This window comes from Panthera onca, chromosome D1, assembly GCF_046562875.1.
Source record: "Panthera onca isolate mPanOnc1 chromosome D1, mPanOnc1 haplotype 2, whole genome shotgun sequence".
Taxonomy (NCBI): domain Eukaryota; kingdom Metazoa; phylum Chordata; class Mammalia; order Carnivora; family Felidae; genus Panthera; species Panthera onca.
The window spans coordinates 15,079,880-15,105,291 of record NC_138348.1 but is presented as its reverse complement, the minus strand read 5'-3'; the positions used below and the strand labels follow the sequence as shown (position 1 = coordinate 15,105,291).

General features: G+C 37.7%; 2 protein-coding genes across 2 annotated transcripts; both read right to left on the bottom strand.

The window, feature by feature from the left end:
- Positions 1-4,195: 4,195 nt before the first annotated feature.
- Positions 4,196-5,131, bottom strand: LOC132662482 (olfactory receptor 4C45-like). Its single transcript, XM_060607933.3, has one exon. It carries the CDS (start codon positions 5,123-5,125, stop codon positions 4,196-4,198), a length of 930 nt encoding a protein of 309 aa, XP_060463916.2. The 5' UTR covers positions 5,126-5,131.
- Positions 5,132-14,735: 9,604 nt separating this feature from the next.
- On the bottom strand, positions 14,736-15,680 carry LOC132662483 (olfactory receptor 4C5). The gene has a single exon (XM_060607934.1). The coding sequence runs from the start codon at positions 15,663-15,665 to the stop codon at positions 14,736-14,738; it is 930 nt and encodes a 309-aa protein (XP_060463917.1). The 5' UTR covers positions 15,666-15,680.
- Between the last annotated feature and the right edge of the window lie 9,732 nt (positions 15,681-25,412).

Below are 25,412 nucleotides of genomic sequence, written 5' to 3'. Positions count from 1 at the left end.
AAAGTAGTATTTAGGGGGCGCCTGGGTGGCTCAGTCGGCTGAGCGTCATGACTTCGGCTCAGGTCATGATCTCAGAGTCTGTGAGTTCGAGCCCCGCATTGGGCTCTGTGCTGATGGCTCAGAGCCTGGAGCCTGCTTCCGATTCTATGTCTCCCTCTCTCTCTGCCCCTTCCCTGCTCATGCTCTGTCTCTCTCTGTCTCAAAAATAAATAAAAACATTAAGAAAAAAAAAGTAGTATTTTGGGGCCCTTGGGTGGCTCAGTTGGTTGAGCGTTCACTCTTGATTTTGGCTCCAACCCATTGTTTCCCAATTCATGAAACAGGGAAATCAGGTCATGATCTCATGGTTTGTGAGTTCAAGACCTGCCACGGAGCCTGCTTGGGATTCTCTTTCACTCTCTCTCTCTCTCCCTTCCCCTGCTCTTGCAGACACACACACACACTCTCTCTCTCTCTCTCAAAATAAACAAAATAAAAATAACAATCATAATAAAAAGTAAAAAGTAACAGGTAAAATTAATTAAAAAATAGTTTGTCACCTCTTGAACTTTCTTCCCTCAGTGAAGTTTTTCTTTTTTAATAGATGACAGCAGGATGAGTACATATTCATATCAAACATATTTACTATTTTTTATTTATTAGAGGAAAGTACTACTATATAAGCCACAAGCCACTCCTTTATGTACAGACTATTGCAGATGGAGGAAAAAATAATTGCAAAGAAATTTCCTGTTATGTGGGAATCAAAACACTCATGCGGTTACAAATTATTGACCAGTGCTTAGCTGGTTCTTTGTGGACTTGTACATTTTCAGCCTGGTCTATCTATGAAGGCAAGTCCACTTTCAAATGAGTTCAAACAATGGAGGCCAAATGGTTTCAAGAAGAAAATTCCAAATATTAGAATAAAAATTTTAGTTTGTTGTCTGGTTATGTTAAAGAGATACAAAATGGGTTTGGTAACACACAGAGGCTGTGGGTCAGACAGGCTTAGATATGAATTCTGATTCAAGCAAATTTTAGCTAATTGATCTTGAGCTATATAATTACCCTCTCCAACCCATTGTTTCCTAATTCATGAAACAGGGAAATCATTGCCGTTACTGGGCTAGAGTGAGAATTGAATAACAAAATGTGAATACAAAACACTTTGCACCTAGTAAGCAGTCAAAATGGAAAAAGCTGTCACAATTATATACTAGAATTGTTCTATTGCTGTTCACACCATCCTGTGGGTAGGGTCACCATTGTGTTCAAATAATGAAATGTTTCAAACAGAGGTAAGTCCCACAATTTGAGAGCTAAAATAAATTAACGAAAGAAAGAATGGCAGAAATTTGTTGCCTCCAAAACATAAAATGAGTCCTTAGGTCAGGATGTTATTCACAGAAGGTGCTCAACAAACATAAGCTGTCATCACCATCATCCTCATGAGAATCGTTATCCTTATTTTTACTTGTTCCTATTCCATCCCATCTTTCTTGGGAATGACAGCTAGATCTTTAAAAGAGAAGTTTGACATTTTAAACATACCTATTGCTTGCATATATTTACAAGTTGGTCAGTCACAGGAAACTATGGCAAAACATCTGTTTTTTATAATTTACTATTGAAGAATAACTGAAATACAATGTTATATTAGTTTCAGGTATACAACAGGGATTCAACAGTTCTGTACATTACTCAGTGCTCACCACAGTAAGCGTGGTCACCATCTGTCACCATACAACAGTATTGCAATATTATTGATTATATTCCTATGCTGTACTTTTCATCCCCTTGACTTATTTATAACTGGAGGTTTGTACCTTTTATCCCCCGTACCTGTATCACCCTTACCCCACCCATCTCCCTTCTGGAAACTATCACTTTGTTTTCTTAAGAGTCTGGTTGTTTTGGGGCACTTGGGTGGCTCAGTTGGTTAAGCGTCTGACTCTTGATTTCAGCTCTGGTCATGATCTCACAGTTTGTGGGTTTGAGCCCCGCATCAGGCTCTGCACTGGCAGTGAGGAGCCTGCTTGGGATTCCTTGTCTCCCTCTCTTTCTGCCCCTCTCTCACTCACGCATACTCTCTCTCAAAAATAAATAAATTTTTTAAAAAGAGTCTGCTTGTTTGTTTTGGAAAAACATTTTTTAAAGGCCTGCATATAGAGTGAGATCTGACCTGATATAAAGTTCTGAGAACATGAGAAATGTCAGCATCACACGATATTCGAATCCCTGATTGTGAAATCACCTTCTGAGGTCAAGTTTCTGAGCTCTTCCTTGGGAATCGCAAGCTCTGTACAGAGATAGGTCTGTTGGTCACTGCTGCTGGGCTCTCCCTTCTCCTTTTTTCAGAGCACAGGGTCCCTCATTAGTGACAGCATTTGAAATAAGTTCTGCTCAGGCATCTCACAATCGGTCCAACCGGCTCCCCTATTTGTAACCGCAGAGATGTTTAAGGGCATTTTTATTCCAGAATAGGGAGTCGGTGGTGGGCTAGCTTCTAGTGTCCAGAGATCCTCACAGGTCCTGTTAGTTTCCTTGCTGGGATGGTAACTCACCATTATGCTGTCCCTACTCATAAGTGGATGCCATTTATGACTTATTTTGAAGTAACGTGGGGCTGGGGCTGAAGTACAGATGTTTGGTCCTCCTGTGATCATGGTTGGTGAATGACAGTGGCAATGTTCTTGGGCTCTGGTGAGCAACTGTAGTTCCTGGCATACTTTCTGTGCTGGTGACATCTCTGAAGACTGTAACCGTGTCTGAGCAATTTCACTAATTTTCAGCTGACTCTTTTTTTTTTTCAACCGAAATCATTTAATGCTTACAATTTAAGAAAGTATGTAATGTTTTTTTGTCCATTTTACAGGCCAAAAAAATCAGTAGAGAGATGAAGTAACTTGCTTACATTTACGAGGCTAATTAACGCAGCAGACGAGATGAGAAATCAAGCCTATTTGATCTAAAGCCCTTAATCTTTGATTTCAAAGCATCTGACTATTTCTGAATCTCTCTTAGAATTTCATTATGTACATGTTATGAATTCTTTTCTATAATCTGGATCTGTGGTCATTGTTGTTCGGTTTCGCTACACAAAGTTGGTTCATATATCACTGATAATTTCCTGCCACAGCTGTTCAAAGTCATCGTTTCCTTTGTCCACATCTAAAACACAACTTTAGGGGCACCTGGGTGGCTCAGTCAGTTAAGTGTCTGACTTTGGCTCAGGTCATAATCTCATAGTTCATGGGTTCGAGCCCCGCGTCGGGCTCTGTACTGACAGCTCAGAGCCTGGATCCTACTTCAGATTCTGTATCTCCCTCTTTCTCTTCCCTTCCTTCACTTGTGCTCTCTCTCAAAAATAAATAAACATTAAAAAAAACATGACTTTAATGTACAGGTAATTTCTGCCTTAACTCTGCAGACTTGATCAATTATATTTCTTTTGCACCAGCCAATTTTTCTTCCAATTGTTTCTGCAGACAATTGTATATTACAGAAAATGGTGGCAATGTAATTTCTACAAAAGTACCTTTGTGTGCCAGTATTCTCTTCGTGGGATTGTGATAAGTAAAGAGATTTTTATTGCTGTGATGAGAGAACATCTCTGAACCTCTTAAATTTACTACGATAAGAAAAAGTATACTTGGATGAAAGTACTTGAAGACTCCCTGCTGTTGAATACTTTTTTTCACATGCAGTTTCTTTTTGTCTTTTAAACTAAAACTTCATTCTAGCTGTAGCACTGGGTGTAAAGAGTGTTCAGGACTATTGACGCTGATCTGTTTCACACCTCCAATCAGGGCAACATTATGACTTCTGTGGCCTGCTGGTAATTTTGTCCTCATGAGCCCTCCTCCTCCATTAAAAATATTACAAATTATATTTTATAACTGCATTGATATAAAGATGACTATAGTCCAAGTTGGATTTGGATTACATTCATTGTTTTCTTATTTTAAAAGAAATTAAACATTTCAAGGGCTCCTAAAATTATTGTAGGCCCTAGGCACCATGCCTACTGTGTCTTAATGGGTATGTCGACCCTGCCCAGGACATACGTGCTCCTGAAGAAATCTGATCCAGGCAGCAAAATTGACTGCCCCGAGTTTGATCAGGGAAATAAATCTCTATTTATTTAAGAAAGGGAATAAATGTCTATAAATCACTACTAGATGTTTTTAGGTAAAGACTCTAATCACAAAATTCATTTATCACTGTTTTTCATTATTTGCCCCCAGAGTTTCTTCATGACATTTTTCACTTCTGCATTTCTGAGGGTGTAGATTAAAGGGTTCAGCATGGGAGAGACTATCGTACAAAACACAGTCACAGCTTTGTCAGTGGGGAAGGAGGTCATGGGTCTCAGGTACAGGAATGAACAAGGTACAAAGAATAAGATGACAACGGTGACATGAGAGGCACAGGTAGACAGGGCTTTGCGACGCCCTTCAGAGCTATGAGTCCTCAGTGAGTGCAGGATGACAACATAAGAAGCAACCAGCATAGAAAAAATGAGCAAACACAGTGATCCACTGTTGGCAGCAATCAGGGGCCCCAAAGTGCGAGTGTCTGTACAGGCTAGCTCCAGGAGAGGTATTAAATCACACATAAAATGGTCAATAACATTGGGGCCACAGAATGGTAACTGGACCATGAACAAAATCTGGATTCCTCCATGAAGAAAGCCTAAAATCCCAGCCATTCCCACGAAGAAACCACAGACAGGTCGGCTCATGATGGTCATGTAATGCAAGGGCTTACAGATGGCTACATAGCGGTCATAGGCCATGACAATTAACAAGATGATCTCAGCTCCAGCGAAGAAATGTTCTGCAAAGAGCTGAGTCATGCAGCCATTGAAGGAGATGGTGTTCTTCTCAGAGATCAGGTCATAGATCATTTTGGGTGCTATGGAAGAAGAGTAGAAACCATCTATAATAGACAAGTAGGACAGGAAAAAGTACATGGGAGAACCCAGGGCTGGGCTGATGAAGATGGTGACGGAGATGAGCAGGTTACCTGCCAGTGTGATCAAGTAGGTGATTAACAACACAGCAAATAAGAATTTCTGCAGTTCTGGATTCTGGGTCAAGCCCAGCAAAATGAATTCTGTTACATTGCTCATCCTTTCCATGGATTCAGCTTGGGTTGTGAGCACATGGTCCATCTGGAGAGATCACAGAATTTCTGAGTAATATTTTTCATTCAACACTAAAAGTTTCCATCACCTCTGTAGTCCTGGCCTCTGGGATTGATGGAACCACAGCTTCCACTCACCTCTGCCACTTTGGAGACAGTTATAAAGAAGACTAGAAAGAGGTTAGATTTCTCTTATTCATATAAATTGAATATTAACAATATGTTACAAACACCAGAATAAAAGCAAAGTGTTAATATGTATGTTGACTTATGATGGACTTCCAAACTCTCTTTCTGGCTCTAAACCCTCACAGGTGGCTTTCTTTCGCTGTTTTTGGGGCAAAGTTTGTCAATAACAATGATTTTGAAGTTATATTTGCCCACTGGCACGAATATTTATAGATATATGGACACAATATTATTTAAAAAGTCAACTGTATATCAGATAGGAAAGTGCCAAGCCTTACTATATCTATACCAGCAGTGTTCTTTGAGGTATGATTCCTTTCTGCCAAATGAATGCACGTACACACAGAGAGCTGCAGATGGGGTTTTCCCTCTTCAAAATGCCAAGGAACTGTCTTCATAACAGCTCATTGAGCAGCATTTACTCAGTAGCCCTGGATGTTGTGTCTGGCTCCAAATGGCTCTTACACAGTCACTCTTCCCACATCTTTGGATATAAATATACAATTGGTACAAAGTTTCCTTAAAAGTTCTCAATATTTCTTAAATGGATTTTCTGTGTAACTGGTCTTTCATTACATAAAAAATGAGGCTCTGGATTAGATATATAATACCACTCACATTTTACAAATGGAATTAGATGAGTCATAAAGTTTCCCTGGATTTCCTATTGATGAGACAGAAATGTTAAGGTCGTCTAAGATAATACAATTTTTTTCTTTTGGCGTAAGTTTAATCAATTAAGATAAATTTGAAATTTTCATTGCTAATTGGTGGAAAAAGTGGAATATATACAAGAATATATATATTTTTAATGATCTGTACATGGATTTTTAAAAGTGATTACATGTTACAAAAGATCACAGCATATCTTATTCCTTCTCCCCCTCTTTTTCTCCTTTCTCAAATCCCTGCCAAAAAGCATAACAACATATTTTTCCTTAAAACTTTCTGGACACAGAAATCAGCATCATGATCATTCAGCTTCAATAAAGGTGAGGAAGGATATCTTTATCTTTAGTTTTACAGAACGCTGTCTCCTTAGTTGTTTCTTCTCTACCCATGGCTCCTATAGGTGGTAACTATGTGCTTAATCATTCTTAATTTAATTCACAAATTCTAACTTCAATGTGGCAACATGGAAGTCATGAAAAGGGGAAACAATTTCAAATAATCACATATAAAACCTACCGAAGCAATCTATTTCTACATACACGTTGACCACAATGTTGTTTCAGTGACCTTAAGAGTTCTCAAAAGCGTCTTGTCTGACAGCATTACAGATCGTGTTTTCTACTGCTATTTTCATGTCATCAAGCTCAAATTCATTTTTAGAGAATAAGATTACCTTCGATTCAAAGAATCTAATTGTAAAGCCTATTCAGTGAAAATAATTTGGCTTAATTAAGTTAACTCTTAAAATTTGGGGAAAAAGATTTAGTTATTACTGACCTGGATCTAGTTGATTGTGAATTCCAGTTTTTAGATTGAACTCAGTCATTGTTTTCTTCCCCTGGGGGCATAGCCCCCCAGCTGCAAATACACTCTATAAACTAACAAGTGGGACACTGGAATTCTCTCTCTACACAGCTGTTCCAGTCTTGGACACTTTCATTTATTTTCGTTCCCATTATCAATCTGAATTTACTCAGAAAATGAGCTGTTTGAGTTAGGAAACTGCAGTGGCTCTAGATTTAATTTCTATTCACTTTCTTGGCCTCCTGTGGAAGTATAAACACATCTCCAAAATACGTAAGTTTTTCAGATCTCAGAACTGTATTCAATCTATAATAAAAACAATGGGAACAATGAAAAATTCTTCAAATCAGAAAAAGCGAGTGTATGAAACTATAAAATGTAGAAGTGCATCAGATCCAGTTGATTGGATGTTGTTTTTTTCCCCAAATCCTGCCAAATTTATGTTTTCCAAGAAGTCCATGAACAGTGTGGTGAGAATTCTTTCTATTCCTGATTTAAGCTCTCCTTTTAACCCTAAGTGTGGGAACAGTGTCTCCCATATAAACCTTAAGTCTGTTAGTGAACGTGCTTGGCTATTGTCATTTACTTAAATCTCCTGTAATTCTTCATCGACTCTAGAGAAATATTTAAATAGACATTCACAACGGGCAGGGTTTGGTAAGGCATTGACCTCTCAAGTCCTCAGAGGATTCGTAATTGGTCCTGTTGGAATTTTTGCTGGAAGCAAAGCATCCACAAACATCATTAGAGGCCAGTTTATTTTTGTATTTTTGTTTTATTTTTTCTCCAACTTTTTGTTTAAATTCTAGTTAGTTAACATACAGCGCAGTATTGGTTTCAGGAGTAGAATCCAGTGATTTATCACATATAACACCCAGTGCTCATCATAACAAGTGCCCTCCTTAATACACATCACCCATCAAGCCCATCCTCCACCCACCTCCCTCCAGCAAGTCTCAGTTTGTTCTTTCATTTTCGATCTTTAAGGACCTCTCACAGTTTGTTTACCTCTCTTCCCCCCACCACCATATGTTCATCTGTTTCTTAAAGTCCACAGATGAGTGAAATCATACGGTATCTTTCTTTCTCTGACTTACTAATTTCGCTCAGCATAATACACTCTAGTTCCCTCTACACCACTGCAAATGGCAAGGTTTCATTCTTTTTTGACGGCTGAGTAATACTCCATTATATATATATGTGTGTGTGTGTGTGTGTGTGTGTGTGTGTGTGTGTGTGTGTATTTGTGTGTGTTTATATATATATTTGTGTGTGGGGCGCCTGGGTGGCTCAGTCGGTTAAGTGGCCGACTTCGGCTCAGGTCATGATCTCGCAGTCCGTGAGTTCGAGCCCCGCGTCGGGCTCTGTGCTGACAGCTCAGAGCCTGGAGCCTGTTTCAGATTCTGTGTCTCCCTCTCTCTCTGCCCCTTCCCCATTCATGCTCTGTCTCTCTCTCTGTCGCAAAAATAAATAAACGTTAAAAAAATATATATATATTTGTGTGTGTGTATATATATATACACATACACACACACATATACGTATATATATATGGTGTATATATATGCCATATCTTCTTTATCCACTCATCAGTTGATGGACATTTGGGCTCTATCCATAGCTTTGCTATTGTTGATAATGCTGCTATAACCATAGTGTTTCCGGCTGTAGTTTAGGACGAGAGTGATAAGGTAAGTTGGAAAGCTTCATGATAAAACTTTGTTGTTCATTTTGATATTGGTGAGGCTGGCACAGGATAGGGGATGGTTTTAGGCACAGGTCGGAGTTCAGAGAATGGATTTCTCTCTGAAAACCTGACTGTTCTAACTAATATGGTCATCCTAACAATGGAAATACCAATTTTCAAGGTTATGTGCCATGTTACCCTGGGCAACTGTGCCATTTTTAATTCTCAGCCACCAAAGATTGGGTAAAGATTGTCATGATGAGTTCAGGGGAATATAGCTTTTCTCTCTACCCCACACAGAAGGAATTGTGGAGATTTACAGTAAAGTATAGTGCCTCCACATGGTAGCCATTGAAAAAATCACACTTAGCCAAACATTATGTATAAAGACATTCAGAAGTAAAGGTTAGAAACACTATAAAAAGGAGGCTCCACTCTAATCTCTCCCTCAGCTTCTGAGGTGTTGAAGAGTTGGCTGAAATCCTGCACAGAATCACCTTTTAAAAAAATCAACCTTTACCTTCAAAGCAAGCTGATATGCTCCTGAAGTCCAGAACCAAAAAGGGAAGCAGTGCCTTTAGCTCTGTCCTCAGCAGCTACTTTTGTTCCTTTGTTTCCTGCCAACCTCACTCACAGTCTGTCCCTCTCCCTTGTTTTATTTTAATTGTGGTAAAATATACATAATATAAAAGTTGCCATTTTAACCATTTTCAAATGTACAGTTCAGTGGCAGTAAGTACATTCACACTGTTGTGCAAACATCGCCATCGGCCATCTCCAGAACTTTTTCGTCTTCCCACACTAAAAATCCATCTCCATTGATCAATCACTGCTCATTTCTTCCTTCCCTCAGCCCCTGGAAAAACGCTGTCTGCTTTCTGCTTCTATGAGTTGAACTATTTTAGATATTTCATGTAAATGGAATTAGGCAGTGTTCTATCACTGGTTTATTTCACTTAGACTAATAACCTTAAGTTTCATCCTCAAGTTTCATTTGTCACAAATGACAGACTTTTGTTCCTTTTTAAGGCTGAAGAGTATTCTATGCAGTATATCTATACTACATTTCTTTTTTTTTAAAGCATTGCCTCTGTTGATGGACATTTAGGTTGTTTCCACATCTTAGCTATTGTGAACAATGCTGAAATGGACGTTGGGGTGCAAATAATTTCTTGAGGTCCTGATTTCAGTATTTTTAGATAAATACCCAGAAGTGGGATTGCTGGATTATATGGTATTCTATTTTTAATTTTGTGAGAAACCTCCATACTGTTTTCCATAGTGACTCTGGCAATTTATATTCCTGTCAGCGAACAGAGGTTTTCTTTTCTTCATATCCTTGCCAATACTTGTTATCTCTTGTCTTTTTGACAATAGCCATTTTAACAGGTGTGAAATGATATATCATTGTGATTTTGATTTGCTTTTCCCTGATGGTTAGTAATGTTGAGCATCTTTTCATTTGCTTATTGGCCATTTTTACAAATTCTTTGTGGTAATGTATATTCAAGTTCTTTGCCTTTTTAAAAATTGGGATATTTTTGCTATTGAGTTGTACAAATTCTTTGTATATATTTGACATTAACCCCTTATTAAATATATGGTTTGCAAATATTTTTTCCCTTATGTGGGTTGCCTTTTTACTTTTTTGTTTCCTTTGTTGTACAGAAGATTTTTAGTCTGCTGTGGTCCCATTTGTCTATTTTTTGCCCTTGTTGTCTGTTCTTTTGGTGTCATACCCAATAAATCATTGCCCATCCCATGTTACAAAGATTTTCTGCTGTGTTTTCTTCTAAGAGTTTTATAGTTTTCGGTCTTTTGTTTTAAGTCCATTTTGAGCTGACTTTTGTGAAGGTGTAAGATAAAGATTCAATTTCATTCTTTTGAAAGTGGTTATCCAGTTTCCCCAGCACCATTTATTAGGAAACCTATTCTTCCCCCATTGTGTATTCTTGGCACCCATGTCAAAGATCAGTTGACCATGTGTATATGGATGGGTTTATTTGTAGGTTCTCTATTCTATTCCATTGGTCTATACGTCTTTATGCCAGTACCATACTATTTTAATTACTATAGCTTTGTAATATAGTTTGTAATCAGGAAGTGTTGTGCTTCTGGCTTTGTTCTTCTTCTTTCTTTGTCTACTGTGGTTCCATATGAATTTTAAGATTGTTTTCTCTATTTCTGTGAAAAATTCCATTGGGATTTTGATAGAGATTGCACCAATGCTTGATTGCTTTGGGTAGTATGGCATTTTGATGACACTGAATCTTATAATCCATGAACACAGGATGTCTTTCTGCTTATTTGCCTTTTTTTTTGTTTTTACTTTCTTTCGTAAATGTTTTGTGGTTTTCAGTTTACAAATTTTAATCTTTTTAGTTAAGTTTATTCCCAAGTATTTTATTCTTTTTGATACATTTGTAAATGGAACTGTTTTTTTGTTTGTTTGTTTGTTTGTTTGTTTTTTAGTTTCCTTTTTGGATAATTCATTCTTAGTTTATAGAAACAACTGATTTTTGTATGTTGATTTCATATTCTGAGACTTTATTGAGTTTGTTAAATAGTTCTAACAGTTTTTGAGTGTGTGTGTGTGTGTGTGTGTGTGTGTAATATTTAGGCTTTTCTACATGTAAGATCATGTCATCTAAAATTAGAAATAATTTTACTTCTTCCTTTCCAATTTGGATACCTTCTATTTCTTTTTCTTTCCTAATTGCTCTGGCTAGGACTTTCAGTATTATGTTGAATAAAATTGGTGAGAGGGAGTCCTTTTTTGTTCCCAGTGTTAGAGGAAAATCTTTTAGTTGTTCACTTGTTGAAGAAAGAAGTTGTTCACTTGTTGAGTATGATGTTTCCTGTGGGCTTGTCATATATAGCCTTTATTATGTTGAGATAATTTCTTTTTAATCTTGGTTTATTGAGACTTTTATAATAAAAGGGGATTAATTTTGTCAGATGCTTTTTTTTTTTTTTGCATCTGTTAACATGATCATATAATTTTTATCCTTCATTCTGTTAATGTGGTGTGTGTCATTGATTGATTCTTGCACGCTGAATCATTCTTGCATTCCAGGAATAGACCCCATTTGGTTATAGTATATGGTTTCTTTAATGTGCTTTTGAATTCAGTTTGCTAGTATTTGTTTAAGATTTTTGCATTTATGTTCATCAGGGATATTGCCTATAGTTTACTTTTCTTGTGGTATTTTTGGCTTTGGTAACAGAGTAAATCTGGCTTTATAAAACAAGTATAGACATGTTTTTGGGGTGCCTGGGTGGCTCAGTCAGTTAAGTGTCCAACTCTTGATTTTGGCTCAGGTCATGAGCTCATGATTTGTGGGTTCGAGCCCCACTTAAGGCTCTGCATTCAGTGCAGAGCTTGTTTGGGATCCAGTCTCTCTCTCTGTCTCTCTCTCTGCCCTCCCCTGCTTGTGTGTGCATGTGCACTCTCTCTCTCTCTCAAAATAAATAAATAAATGTAAAAATTAGAAGTGTTTTTTCCTTTCCAAATTTTTGGAAGTATTTCAGGATTGGCATTTATTCTTCTTTAAATGTTGATTGTAGATTTCATCAGTGAAGCCCTCTGTTTTGGGGCTTTTTTTTTTTTTTTCTTAGGAGGTTTCTAATTATGGATTTGTTTTCCTTGCTCACTATTTGTCTGGTCAATTTACCTATTTCTTTATGCTTTAGATTTGGTAGATTGTATGTTCCCAGAATTTATATATTTCTTCTAGGTTATCCAATTTATTAGTGTATAACTATTTGTATGAGTCTTTTATAATTCTTTTATTTCTGTGACATGAGTTCTAATGTTCCCTCTTTTATTTCAGATTTTATTTATTTGAATTTTTTCTCAGTCTGGCTAAAGTTTGTCAATTTTGTTTTGCTTTTAAAAAAACAAATCTTAGTTTCATTGATTTTTTTTTTATTTTTTATTTTTTATTTTTTATTTTTGGGACAGAGAGAGACAGAGCATGAACGGGGGAGGGGCAGAGAGAGAGGGAGACACAGAATCGGAAACAGGCTCCAGGCCCTGAGCCATCAGCCCAGAGCCTGACGCGGGGCTTGAACTCACGGACCGCGAGATCGTGACCTGGCTGAAGTCGGACGCTTAACCGACTGCGCCACCCAGGCGCCCCTCATTGATTTTTTCTATTGTTTTTCTAGTCTTTATTTCATTTATGTCTGCTGTACCTTCCTTTGCTAATTTTGGGCTCAGTTATTCTTATTTTTCTCATTTCTTGAGGTATAATGTTAAATTGCTTATTTGAGATCTTTTTAAATGTAGGTGTTCATTGCTATAAAGTTCCCTTTTAGTGTTGCTTTCGCTGCATCCCATAGGTTTTGGTGTATAGTTAAAAATTTTTGTTTGTTTTGAAATGTTTCTGAATCCCCTTTTGTTTTCTTCTTTGACCCATCGGTGGTACATAAATATGTTGTTTAATTCCCACGTATTTGAGAATTTTCCAGTTTTCTTTCTGCTTTTGATATCTAGTGTTACTTCATTGTGTTCAGAAAAGATACTTTGTATGATTTCAACATTCTTAAGTTTTTCAAGACTTGTTTTGTGACCTAATATATGATCTAGGCTGCATAATCTTCCATGTGCACTTGAGAAGAATGTATATTCTACTGCTATTAGATGCAATGTTCTATATGTCAGTTAGATCTATTTGGTTAATAGTGATGTTCATATCCATTGTGTTCTTATTGATTTTCTGTCTATATGTTCTATCCATCATTGAAAGTGGAATATTGAGGTCTCTTACTATTATTGTATTGTCTATTTCTGTCTTTAGATCTGTTGATATTTGCTTAATATATTTAAGTACTCTGATGTTGGGTGAAATCTATCTATCTATATATAGATATATATTTCTAATTATTATATATTCCTGGTAAATTGACCCTTTATCATTATATAAAGTCCTTTCTTACGGGTTTGTGTTTTAAAGTCTATTTTGTCTGACATAAGTATAGTCCCTGCCCTCTTTTGGTTGACATTTGCATGGAATATCTTTTTCCATCACTTCACTTTGAACCTATGTGGTCCTTAAATCTTAAGTGAGTCTCTTGTAGACAGCGTATAGCTGGATTAAAAAAAAAAAACAACATCTAATCACTCTGTCTTTTGATTGGGGAGTTTAACCCATTTACATATAAAGTAATTATTTATAGGTAAGGACTTATTCTTGCCATCCTGTTTTGTGTCTTATAGTTCTTTCCCTCTTTTTCTTTTTTACTGCCTTCCTTTGTATTTTGTTGATTTTTTGACATTGATGCTTTGATGATTTTCTCTTTTCTTTTGCAGGGCTTCTGTCCTGGGCCAGAGCTGGATCTCCTTTTATTTGAATTCTTTCTCTTAGAATGGCACTGTGTCTGTATCTCAAATTACTTCCCATTGCACTGGTCTGCAGTTAGCCTGAAGGTTGCCATTCAAATTTGAATGTACAGACTTTCTGTCTTAATCCAATTACTCAGTTATTATTAACTCCTTTTTGTATCAGATGCTTATGTTCCTATTAGCTAAGGCATAAATCCGTACATCTTAGACCGAAAAAAACGCTCCACCGATTACCTTCTGCCTGGGAATCATGTGCGAAATTGCTCTATGGCTGTACCTCGCAGAATTTTATATCCCTTTTTGTCTTTAGACAGAGAAAATAATTTATTCTAAGAGGAGCCCAAATAATAATGTAAATGGTACCTCTGGAATTGCACAACAGGGAAGCATTAATTTGGGGATGAGTCCTGCTTTGATAACTCTCTTGTTCCTCAAAACCTGTTCATTTCTGGTTGATCTTTATTTCTTGTGATAATGAGTCTACTTTGGCTATGTGGTTGGGATTGAAACTATGTATTTTCAGCAAAATAATTAGCCATTAGGCTTTTTGTTTAAATATTTTAATTGTCCTATTGGCTATATAATCTGTACCCAAAGCTTTACAGAGAATTGTTCCACTGAATACATAAACTCCGAGATTTTCTATACATTGTGACATTTTTATGTTGTTCAGCAGTGTCCCTTTGATCAATAATTTGTTAACGCAGAGAGGTTTCTAAATGGAGGAGACTTTCGTCATCATTTAATTCAATATTGCAATTTTATGAAAGAAGAACCATTAAAGATTAGAGAAAACAAGGGGAGCAAAATATACGTAAGCTCGTATATTTTGATTTCAAGACCATTATCCTTTCTATTAGTCATACTTGTTCTTAATATATGAATAAATTTTGTTTTTTCCCTTCTCTAGTCACACGAATTGTTACCCAAGGTTACCGTATGGCTCCAGAGTTTCCTCATGGCGTTTTTTACCTCTGAATTTCTGAGGGTGTAGATTAAAGGGTTTAACATAGGTGTTATCATAGTATAAAACACAGCCGCTGTTTTGTCAATGGGGAAGGTGATCATGGGCCGCAGGTACACAAATATACAGGGTACAAAGAACAGGACGACTACAGTAACATGGGAGGCACAGGTGGAGAGAGCCTTACGCTGTCCTTCAGGGCTGTGGGTTCTCAGGGAGTAAAGGATGAGGAGGTAGGAGGTGATAAGAATAGAAAAAATGAGCAGACACATCAGCCCACTGTTGGCGGCAACAAGAAGTCCAAAGATGTGGGTGTCGGAGCAGGAGAGTTTCAGCAGAGGGAAAAGGTCACAGATGAAATGGTCAATGACGTTGGGGCCACAGAAGGGCAACCAGGCTATAAAAAGAATTTGAATCAGAGCATGAAGAAATCCCCCGGCCCAGGCCGTGGTCACCAGGAGGCCACACGCTCGCCTGTTCATTGTGATCGTGTAGTGCAGGGGCTTGCAGATGGCCACGTAGCGGTCATAAGCCATGACCGTGAGCAGGATGATCTCGACTCCCCCAAAGAAATGCTCTGCAAAGAGCTGAGTCATGCACCCACCGAAGGAGATAGTTTTCTTTGCGGCGAGTAAGTCAAATATCATTTTGGGAGCCATGGCAGAAGAGCAGCAGCTGTCTATGAAGGACAAGAAAGACAGAAAAAAATACATGGGGGAGCCCAGGGCTCGGCTGGTGGTGATTGTCACGACAATGAGTAGGTTGCCTGCCATGGTGAGAAAGTAGATGACTATAAACACAGCGAACAAGAGTTTCTGTGCATCTGGGTTCTGTGTCAGGCCAAGCAGGATGAATTCCGTCACGTTGTGCATTCGCCCCCGTGAATCTACGTCGGCGTCTGGATGATTGATCTGTCTGTAAATAGCACAGGGACTGCAATTGTGGCAGATACATTTTGACCAAGCAAATCATTTCTTTCAGGAGTGTTTTCTGTCAGACTGATGGAAACCCCAAGCAGATGAACTCAGATTTAAAGTTGGACCTTATTGCCAGTTACCTAAGGAACACGTAGCCTCTTCACCCTCTCACCTACACAGACACACACACACTTGAGCCCACACATTCACGGGTACACTCGTCCACTTTCACAAGTACGCTTTTATGACTGCAGGCCCCTTCCTGTAATTGTACACGGGCGGATATTCCCTGAACGACTGCCATAGTATTTTCTCCCACAAAAAATAGGAATGAAAGGAGGGCCTGTGAGGAGCAGGAGGCTTGAATTCACGAGAGGCTGCTGCCCTGTGTCTTTTCTCTTGCCACCTGTGCTGATGAGGCTAAGTGGCAGTTTCTGTTTGGTATTTTTTTTTTTTAATTTTTTTTTTTAACGTTTATTTATTTTTGAGACAGAGAGAGACAGAGCATGAACAGGGGAGGGGCAGAGAGAGAGGGAGACACAGAATCTGAAACGGGCTCCAGGCTCTGAGCTGTCAGTACAGAGCCCCACGCGGGGCTCGAACTCACCGGATAGTGAGATCGTGACCTGAGCCGAAGTCGGCCGCTTAACTGACTGAGCCATCCAGGCGCCCCTGTTTGGTACTTTTAACTTGTTTCAGGTCGACTAGAAAACATCAGGCAAATTCAATCTGAAATTAAGAATGATGTAGTGACATCTCAGAAAAAAAAAAACTGAACTCAGTCAATGTTTGAGGCTTCAGGAAGATTTGTGGCAGTTAGATTTGTGAGCTTATATTACTTTGAAACTGAATTGTCTAAGAATATCATCAAACAGGAAAAAGGAAGAATATCCTGAAGATGATGAAACAGCCAGCCTGATGCAATGCAAAATTCTCCAGATTTATTTGAAACTTTGGAATTCACTGGAGAATTTATGTTCAGTTTTCAAGGATATTTTGCATATAAAAACTCCGTTTAAAGAAGACCATGAAAAAGTCTCTGGATGCAGAAAACATATTTTAAAGGTGAGGAAGCAAAAGCACCATAATTTGTTGGGCAGAGTACGTTTGTTATAGTCACGTAGACTAGTTTTTTGTTCTGCTTTCATGGATTAGCTGCCATGTAATGATATGTACACACCATAGTCTTACTGCGTCTAAACGTTCTCATATATAAAATAGGAAAAATAATGAATAACATAGAGGAATTGAAAAATATCATTATTATGTAGACCAAAGTTTTATCCCAAAGGTAAAACACACAGCTTTCCACACAATCCAAATCTTGAAAGGAGAATAAAAATGAATCATTATTCTTATCCTTGAAAGATTTGATTGTTATAATATTAAGAAAGAACATAAACGAAGAGAAAAATGAATTAAATATTCAAGAAGTTAAAAAATAACCAATCGATTCAGAAAAAGTTGAATGTAGCAATCAGTATATCAGGCAATAGAAAAATATTAGACTTGATAAATACATTAAAAACTTATTAAAGAGTCTCTTATGGTTTGCTTCTCTCTCTCTCTTCTTAAAAATTTTTTAATGTTTATTTATTTTTGAGAGAGAGAAAGAGAGTGGGGTAGGGGCAGAGAGAGAGGGAGACACAGAATATGAAGCAGGCTCCAGGCTCTGAGCTGTCAGCACAGAGCCCGACATGCGGCTTGAACTTATGAACTGAGAGATCATGACCTGAGCCGAAGTCAGTGCCTTAACCAAATGGGCCACCCAGGCACCCCATCTCTCTTAAATACAGAGAACAAAATGAAGGTTGCTGGAAGGCAGGGGGGTGAGGGATGGGCTAAATGGGTGATGGGCATTAAGGAGGGCACTTGTTGGGATGAGCACTGGATGTTATATGTAAGTGATGAATCACTAAATTCTACTCCTGAAATCATTACTACACTATATGTTAACTAACTTGGATTTAAATAAAATTTAAAAATTTAAAAAAAAAAGGGAAAAGAATTTTTTAATATTTCAAAAATATAAATATAACTAAGCACAAATATAACTGATGATGGGATAAGCTTAATAAGAAGCAAGTATGGTCAAATTGCAAAAGAACATTATTTTTAGAGAATATTTAAAAGAATATAGTTCATAAAATATTTTTCAACAACTGGATAAGTATTTTTCAAAATACAATGTCTCTTCATGCCATCACTGAAAAGAAAAAACAAGAAAGAAAAAAGAAAAAAAAAGAATAGAGTGTCTTAAAGCCTTCAAATAAAATATAGATTTGTTTGAAAACAGAAAAACAAATACGTACCTAATCTCTGGATAGGAAAGAGCGTGTTAAGCAAAATGCAGTGGTATGAGATACAGGACAAAACTAATGGATTCAATTCCATAAAGATCCGGAACACACTGGAAAAATACTTGCAACAAGTATAACAAGTAACCATCATATAATGAAATGGTTTTTACAGAAAGGTCTACTCCTAGCATTATAAAAATAAGGGCAAAACTAATAAAAAGAAAACTCCCAGGAGAAAACATTAGACATCTAAAACAATGCTCTGTTGGACAAGTCATCAAAGAAATACCATTTAAAAATGGAAATATTTTCAACTGGCAAATTGGCAAAGATTTATGACTGCTATATTACCCAGTGTTGATGGCTGTGTGGTGATCTGAAATATTCTGGAAAGAAGTTTGACTTTATAGAATTGGGTTTTATAACTGGTCATGTCCCTTGGTCCAGTACGCCTTAGGCTTGGGAATCTACTCTAGTTAAAAAATGTGGACAAACATGCATACATTGTTGTATTCCACAATTTTTATGATAATGAATAATTAAAGATCTAAATGTCTGTATACAAGAGGAACAATGACATGAATTTTATTTATGAAATATCAGGTGGGCAGTGAAGTTATTTGCCAGAAGAATTAATAGTTTGGAAAGCGGGGCGCCTGGCTGGCTCAGTCGGTTAAATGTCCTACTCTTGATTTCAGCTCAGGTCATGATCTCACGGTTCGTGAGCTCGGGCCCCACAACAGGGTTTGCACTGATGGTGTGAAGTCTGCTTGGGATTCTTTCTCCCTCTCTCTCTGCCCCTCCCTCTCTCTCTCTCTGTCTCTTTCCAAAATAAATAAATAAACTTAAAAAGGAAAAAAAAAATAACATGGAAAGATTCTTCCAGTATGAGTGGAAAACACAAGATATAAAACAGTTTACATATTATGATCAAAATTGTCCAAAATGGCATATGTACAAAGAAAAGTATCTGAAAAAAAGTACACTATAAAGACTAATAGTGCTTACTTGAATTACAAGTAAAGGGGAATTCTTGTGTTTAAAAAATGTTTTTTGATTGAAGTTTTCTACAAAGAGAAAAGATTACCTTTGTAATTAGTGAAATAAACTAGTAGAAGAAATATTTTCTTATATCAAATATTTTTTTATATATTTTCTTATTATATTATGGGTGCATAAATCCTAAGTGACTGCTTTTCTTAATAGACTAAATATGGTCATTGCTCATAAAAATTTGTGACAGTAGACATACATATTTAAATCTAACTCACCTTAAATTGGAGACCCTCGTATCACCTTGAGAACAAAACACTAATAAAGAAATCACCGATTGTACCTACCTGTCTGAATGCAGTAGAGAAAGAAGTAACAGATTCATTCCAGAACAGGTATCTTATTTGAGAGCACATTTGGCGTGGATGTAGCAATCACCCATTCCTAGCAGCTGCTTTGCAAGTTCATCCATTTTTCACTTAGTGACTTGCAAATGATTGCTGAGAGACATCCTAAATAATTCTTGGTTCATGGGCTGGGTTTAGTTTTGCTTCCTAGGGTCACACTTCCCTGTGAATGTAACACACAAGCACCCCAGCTCAGATAACAGTTTTCTTTCCTTAGCTTCCAAAGTGTTAGGCTTCATAAGAAATTGATGGGGAAAAAAACCCTAACCGTTGGAGGACATGTCTCTCCAAGCCACACATTTGCCAGTATTTTTTGGTGACAAGATGAGGTATATTATAAAAGCCACTTGATCTGAGATCTACACTGATTTAAAGCCCTGAAGATAGCAAGCTCTGTTAAAGCAGAAAAATTAGGGATTGAAAGTACCATACAATCAGCAAAAATGGAAAAATGCTTTGGAATAGCAGGCAAGTTAGCTAAAGTTAGCTCTTTTAAGCCTTTCTCTTAGGAAGCCTGTGCTTAGCCCAGAGATATTTCCTTTGGTCCTTGGGCATCTGGATCCAACTGTGTTGGAAAATCACAACCAAACAGCTTCTGTCATGTGTGGCTGGTTACTGTTATGTGGTCTTCCTGGGTCCATCTACATCAATATTTTTATGTATGGTTTCAAGGGAGTAGCTAAATGGTCATTACTCAGGTGCAAGGAGTTAAGGAGGCTCTGACCTCTCAGCTCCCAGAGGACTAGAATTAGCAGCTTCAACCAAGACGGCAGCCGGACCAATTTGTCATTTCTCTCTTGTGGCCAAGGCATCTGTGACCAAGGAGGTGGGAGAGAGACAGCTGGGTTGGGTTAGGAGTTCCTCTGTGACTGTGCTTAGGAAGTGATCTTAGGATCTGGGATGCAAGGCACAGAATGTTCTAGTCGTGGGGGTATGGGTGCATGAGCCAGTCAGAGTCAGTAAAATAGCCTAGGTAACACCTATCTCACAGAGCTCTGGGGGAGATTGAGCAAGATAAAAGGGAAAAACTCGAAGTCAGTGAAAAACTGCTATTCTACTGCTAATGCCCCAAGGGTAGACAAATGTAGGCTAGAGAAAGTGCTCTTAATAATAAAAAATCTGAATCATGCTGAAGAGAAAGAGTTTGGTTGGCTGCTGTATCTGCTAACTGTGTGACTGGGCAAGTTACTCAGCCTCTTTATGTGTGAGTTCTCATATCTATAAAAAAGGGGGTGATGATAGTACCTATCACAGGACTCTTGTGGGGGTTCTACGAGAAGATGCATGTGAAGTGCTGAAATGGTGCCCAGCATACAGCAAAGGCTCACTGCTGTCCTTTGTCATTTTCTGTACAGAACATCAAAGCTTGTGGTGTGACCAATTTGGTTTTCTGGCAAGAATTGTCTTTATTTCTCTCTGTCTCTGTCTCTGTCTCTCTCTCTCTCTCCTCTCTCTCTCTCTCTCTCTCTCTCTCTCTCTCTCTCTCTCTCTTATGGCTGCTAGAATCTGGCCACATACAGAAAGGAGAGACGTAAGTTTTAAAGTATTGAATACTGATTCATAAGTCCTTGGAATTCCAAAATCTTTCTATGAATACTTGATCTTGCGACTAAAAAACCTGACAGTAATGTTGGGAGTCCTTGAAACAGTTGTAGGAGTAAAGGAAATGTGTTTACAATGAGAACTGACAAATACTAAATTTATGTCACTCTTCTAGGTATGGTATTTCATACAATTCTTACATAATCCCCATGAAGAAGGTATTAATAATTCTCTTATGTGTAGGAAGTTGATGCTCACTGTGAGCATCACTTGGTCAAGATCAGAAAAGCTAATATTTGGTAGAGCTTGGGTTTAAATACAAATGGATCTAATTCTAAGCCTGAGCTCTAACAATTATGCAATTGTTAGACTCTACTCTACTCTACTCTACTAGACTCTACTCTCTAGACTCGACTCTAACGGTAGCAATTAGACACTGACTCTGTCATGTGTCTCACATACTAGGAATGATAGGCAAGGGGGTTCTGATTCAGACCATGGTGGATTATTTAGAGGCTCTAGTTCTAGTGGTAGGCAGGACACATTCCTCAGACAAATCCCATGTGCAGCAGTGACCACAAGAAGAGCCACAGAGGAGAAATTTTTTTTTCTTCCTTTCCCATCTTTGGCCCTAATCTGGGAGATCTGCCCGGGCATTATCTTGAAAGTTTTATTTCTGGAAATTTACTTATGCCTGCAGAATAGAAGAAGGAAGACCAAGCAGATGTTCAGACTTAGGACCAGGGACATCCTCTACACAAATGGGACATGGTAGGGTCCTAGAGAAATAATACTCCAAAGACATGAACCTGGGTATGATACCCAGTTCTATTTACTACAAGATTTTGTGCATGTCACTTCGCTTACTAGGGCCTATAAAACAGCCCTAAATAATTGGGATTACTGGGAAAAATACTGAAAGATTGCATATAAAAATCATCCAACTAGTGTGTTATGCATAGAAAACAGTTGGAAAGTATTTTTCTGAAATGAGAGAAAGTTTTGCATTTTTTACTACTATGATACTATTGGCTATTATTTATTGAATCCTGGCTAAGCTGTGTGATCTTGGCTAAGTTACTCACCTTCTCTGTGCCTCAGTTTCCTTTTCTGAAAATTAGAGATAATATCTCATAAAGTTTTTATGAGGACCAAAATAGTCACTGAGGGGGACATGGGATTAAGGGTGAATATTTTTCAGGATGGGAGAACCTTGATCATGTTTAAATGCCAGGGACAGAGCTAAGAGAGATAGAGAAGGGTGGGGATAGGAGAGGCAGAGAGAGACTGATTACAGATACAGGAGCAAAGGGAGAGTAGTTGGTGGAGGAACAGTAGGTGTGACAGACACTCACCCAGAGCGGGTATTTCCTTGCTTCTTTCTTTCTAATAAAACACCCTTCCTCTGCTGTTAGGTGACCAGGTGTTTGGGGGGGTGGGGAAGTGTGGTCCGTTCCTTGGCCGTGGATGTGAATCTGGATTAGTCTAAAGCAATTATGGTAATGCTCTTCTCTTTTGGACAAGAATTTTAATTACATTTGGTCTCCAGCTCTAGATCTTACTCCACGTGAAAATATATCAATACTTTTCATAAAGTTTAAATTTTGGTGGTGGTAGGAGATAAAATAATCAAATTTGAGCATGATTGTGAAAACATTAATACATATTGACCAAATTGTGTTTGTTTCAAGAAAGCAAGATGGTTTTAGTTTTAAAAATGTAATCAATATAATTTATCACCCTAGTAGAATAAGTGAGAAAATATGTAGAATTATCTCAATAGATGTGGGAAAAATGTGATAAAATTAATGACTGTGATAAAATTAATGACTGTTTTAGATTAGAATCTTCAGCAAATGCTAGAGATTTATAAATCCTCCAAATGGTGGTACTTGGGCAGGAAGAAAAAAGGATGAAGAAAAAAAAATGAACTGAGCCTCAGACACCTCTGGAACACCAGCAAGAGTACCAACAGTTGCATAATAGGAATGCCAGAAGGAGAGAAGAGAAAGAAGCAGAAAGAGTATTTGAAGAAGTAGTGGCTTGTATCTTCCTAGAGCGTTAATCTACAATTCAAAAAACACTGAAGTCAAAGTAGGGTAAACTCAGAGATATGAGATCACAGTCAAATGACCAGAATCTAAGGACAATGAGAAAACCTTGAAAGCAGCAAGAGGGAGGCAACTCACCATGTACAAGGGAATTCTCATTGACATGAACCGCTGATTGCTCATCAGAAATGGTGGGGTCAGAAGACAATGGGATTATACATTCAAAGTGCTGTCAACTAAGAGTTCTATATTTAATAAAAGTGCCCTTTATGGGGCGCCTGGGTGGCTCAGTCGGTTAAGCGTCCGACTTCGGCTCAGGTCACGATCTCGCGGTATGTGAGTTCGAGCCCCGCGTCGGGCTCTGTGCTGACTGCTCAGAGCCTGGAGCCTGTTTCAGATTCTGTGTCTCCCTCTCTCTCTGACCCTCCCCTGTTCATGCTCTGTCTCTCTCTGTCTCAATCATAAATGTTAAAAAAAAAAAAATTAAAAAAAAAAAATAAAAGTGCCCTTTAAAAATGAAGGAGAAAACTAAGCAATTCTGAGATAAACAGAAGTGGAAGGGTCTCATCACTAGCAGACTTGCTTTGCAAGAAATACTGAAGGGGTCCTTAAGGCTGAAATGAAGTGACACTAGGCAGTAACTTGAATCTACATGAAGAAATCGAGAGCTCTGGTAAAGGTAACTACATAGGTAAATATTAAAGATGCACTTTGTATGGCAATAACAACACAAAGAAGGAGGGAAGGAATAGAGCTACATAGGAGCGAAGTTCTTATGCAGTATTGCAATGACTATTCTTTTAATCTGAAACTATATTAAAATTAAAATGAACTGTATTAAAATTAAAACTGTATTGTTATAACTTAAGATGTTTTTTTTATTAAATTTTTTTTTTCAACGTTTTTTATTTATTTTTGGGACAGAGAGAGACAGAGCATGAACGGGGGAGGGGCAGAGAGAGAGGGAGACACAGAATCGGAAACAGGCTCCAGGCTCCGAGCCATCAGCCCAGAGCCTGACGCGGGGCTCGAACTCACGGACCGCGAGATCGTGACCTGGCTGAAGTCGGACGCTTAACCGACTGCGCCACCCAGGCGCCCCTAACTTAAGATGTTAATTGTATTCCCCAGAGAAAGCAAAATAACTTAATTATAAAAATAGTTCAGTTAAAAAAATAACTGAAAATAAAGGAAAAGAAGCAATAAAAGAATTAAAATAGAAAACTATGAAATATCCAGTTAGCCCCAAAAAAGCAGTAATGGAAGAATAAAGAAATAAGGACAATAGAAAACCAATGGCAAAATAGATGTAAATTCTATCTTATCAGTAATTACATAAAACATACATTTTAGAACTCCAATTAAAAGGCAGAGATGCACATTACAGTTGCAAATATATGATCTAAATACAGTTAACCCTTGACCTACATGGGTTGGAACTGTGTGGGTCCACTTATAGGCAGATTTTTTTCAATACAGTACATTTCATAAGTGTATCTTCCCATCCTTATGATTTTATCAATAACATTTTCTGTAGTTTACCTTTTTAAGAGCACAGTATATAATCTATATAACATACAAAATATGTGTTAATGGACTATGTTGTCAATAAGGCTTTTAGTCAACAGTAGGCTCTCGGTAGTTAAGTTTTCAGGGAGTCAAAAGTTATACATGTTTTTTTTTTTATCATGTGGGGAGGGGGTCAGTGTCTCTAACACCCAACTTTGTTCAAGGATTCAACTGTATACTTTGTTGGTAAGAGACATACTTTAGACTCATAGGCACAAATGAGTGGGAAGTGAAAGTATGGAAAATACCATACAAATGGTAATCAAATGAGAGCTAAAGTGGTTATAGTTCATCTTATAGTAATATAAGACTTTGAGATATAAATTATTACTAGAGACCAAGGCAGGCACTTAATAATAATGAAATAGTCTATCTGGATATAATACTTATAGATTTATGTGCAGCTAACAACAGACCCCCAGAATTCATGAACACATATGTAATACTGACACAATAGAAAGACTATATAGACAATTCAACAATAATAGTAGGGGACTTCAGTATCCCACTTTCAATAATGGATAGTCAGGACACCACAAGTTCAACAAACAAACAGAAGACTTAATGCTATAAATCAACTACACCTAACAGATACCTAATAGAGCACTTCAACAACAGCAAACTGTAAATTCTTCTCAGCTTCACATGGAACATTCTTTAGGTTGGGCCATATGTGAGCCCATAAAATAAGACTCAAGAAATTTAAAAGTATTGATCATACAAAGTATATTCTCTGACCACAGTGTAATGAAATTGAAAATCACAAAAGGAAGAAATTTGGGAACTTTACAAACATGTGGAAACTATACAACATACTCCCAAGTGACCAATGGGTCAAAG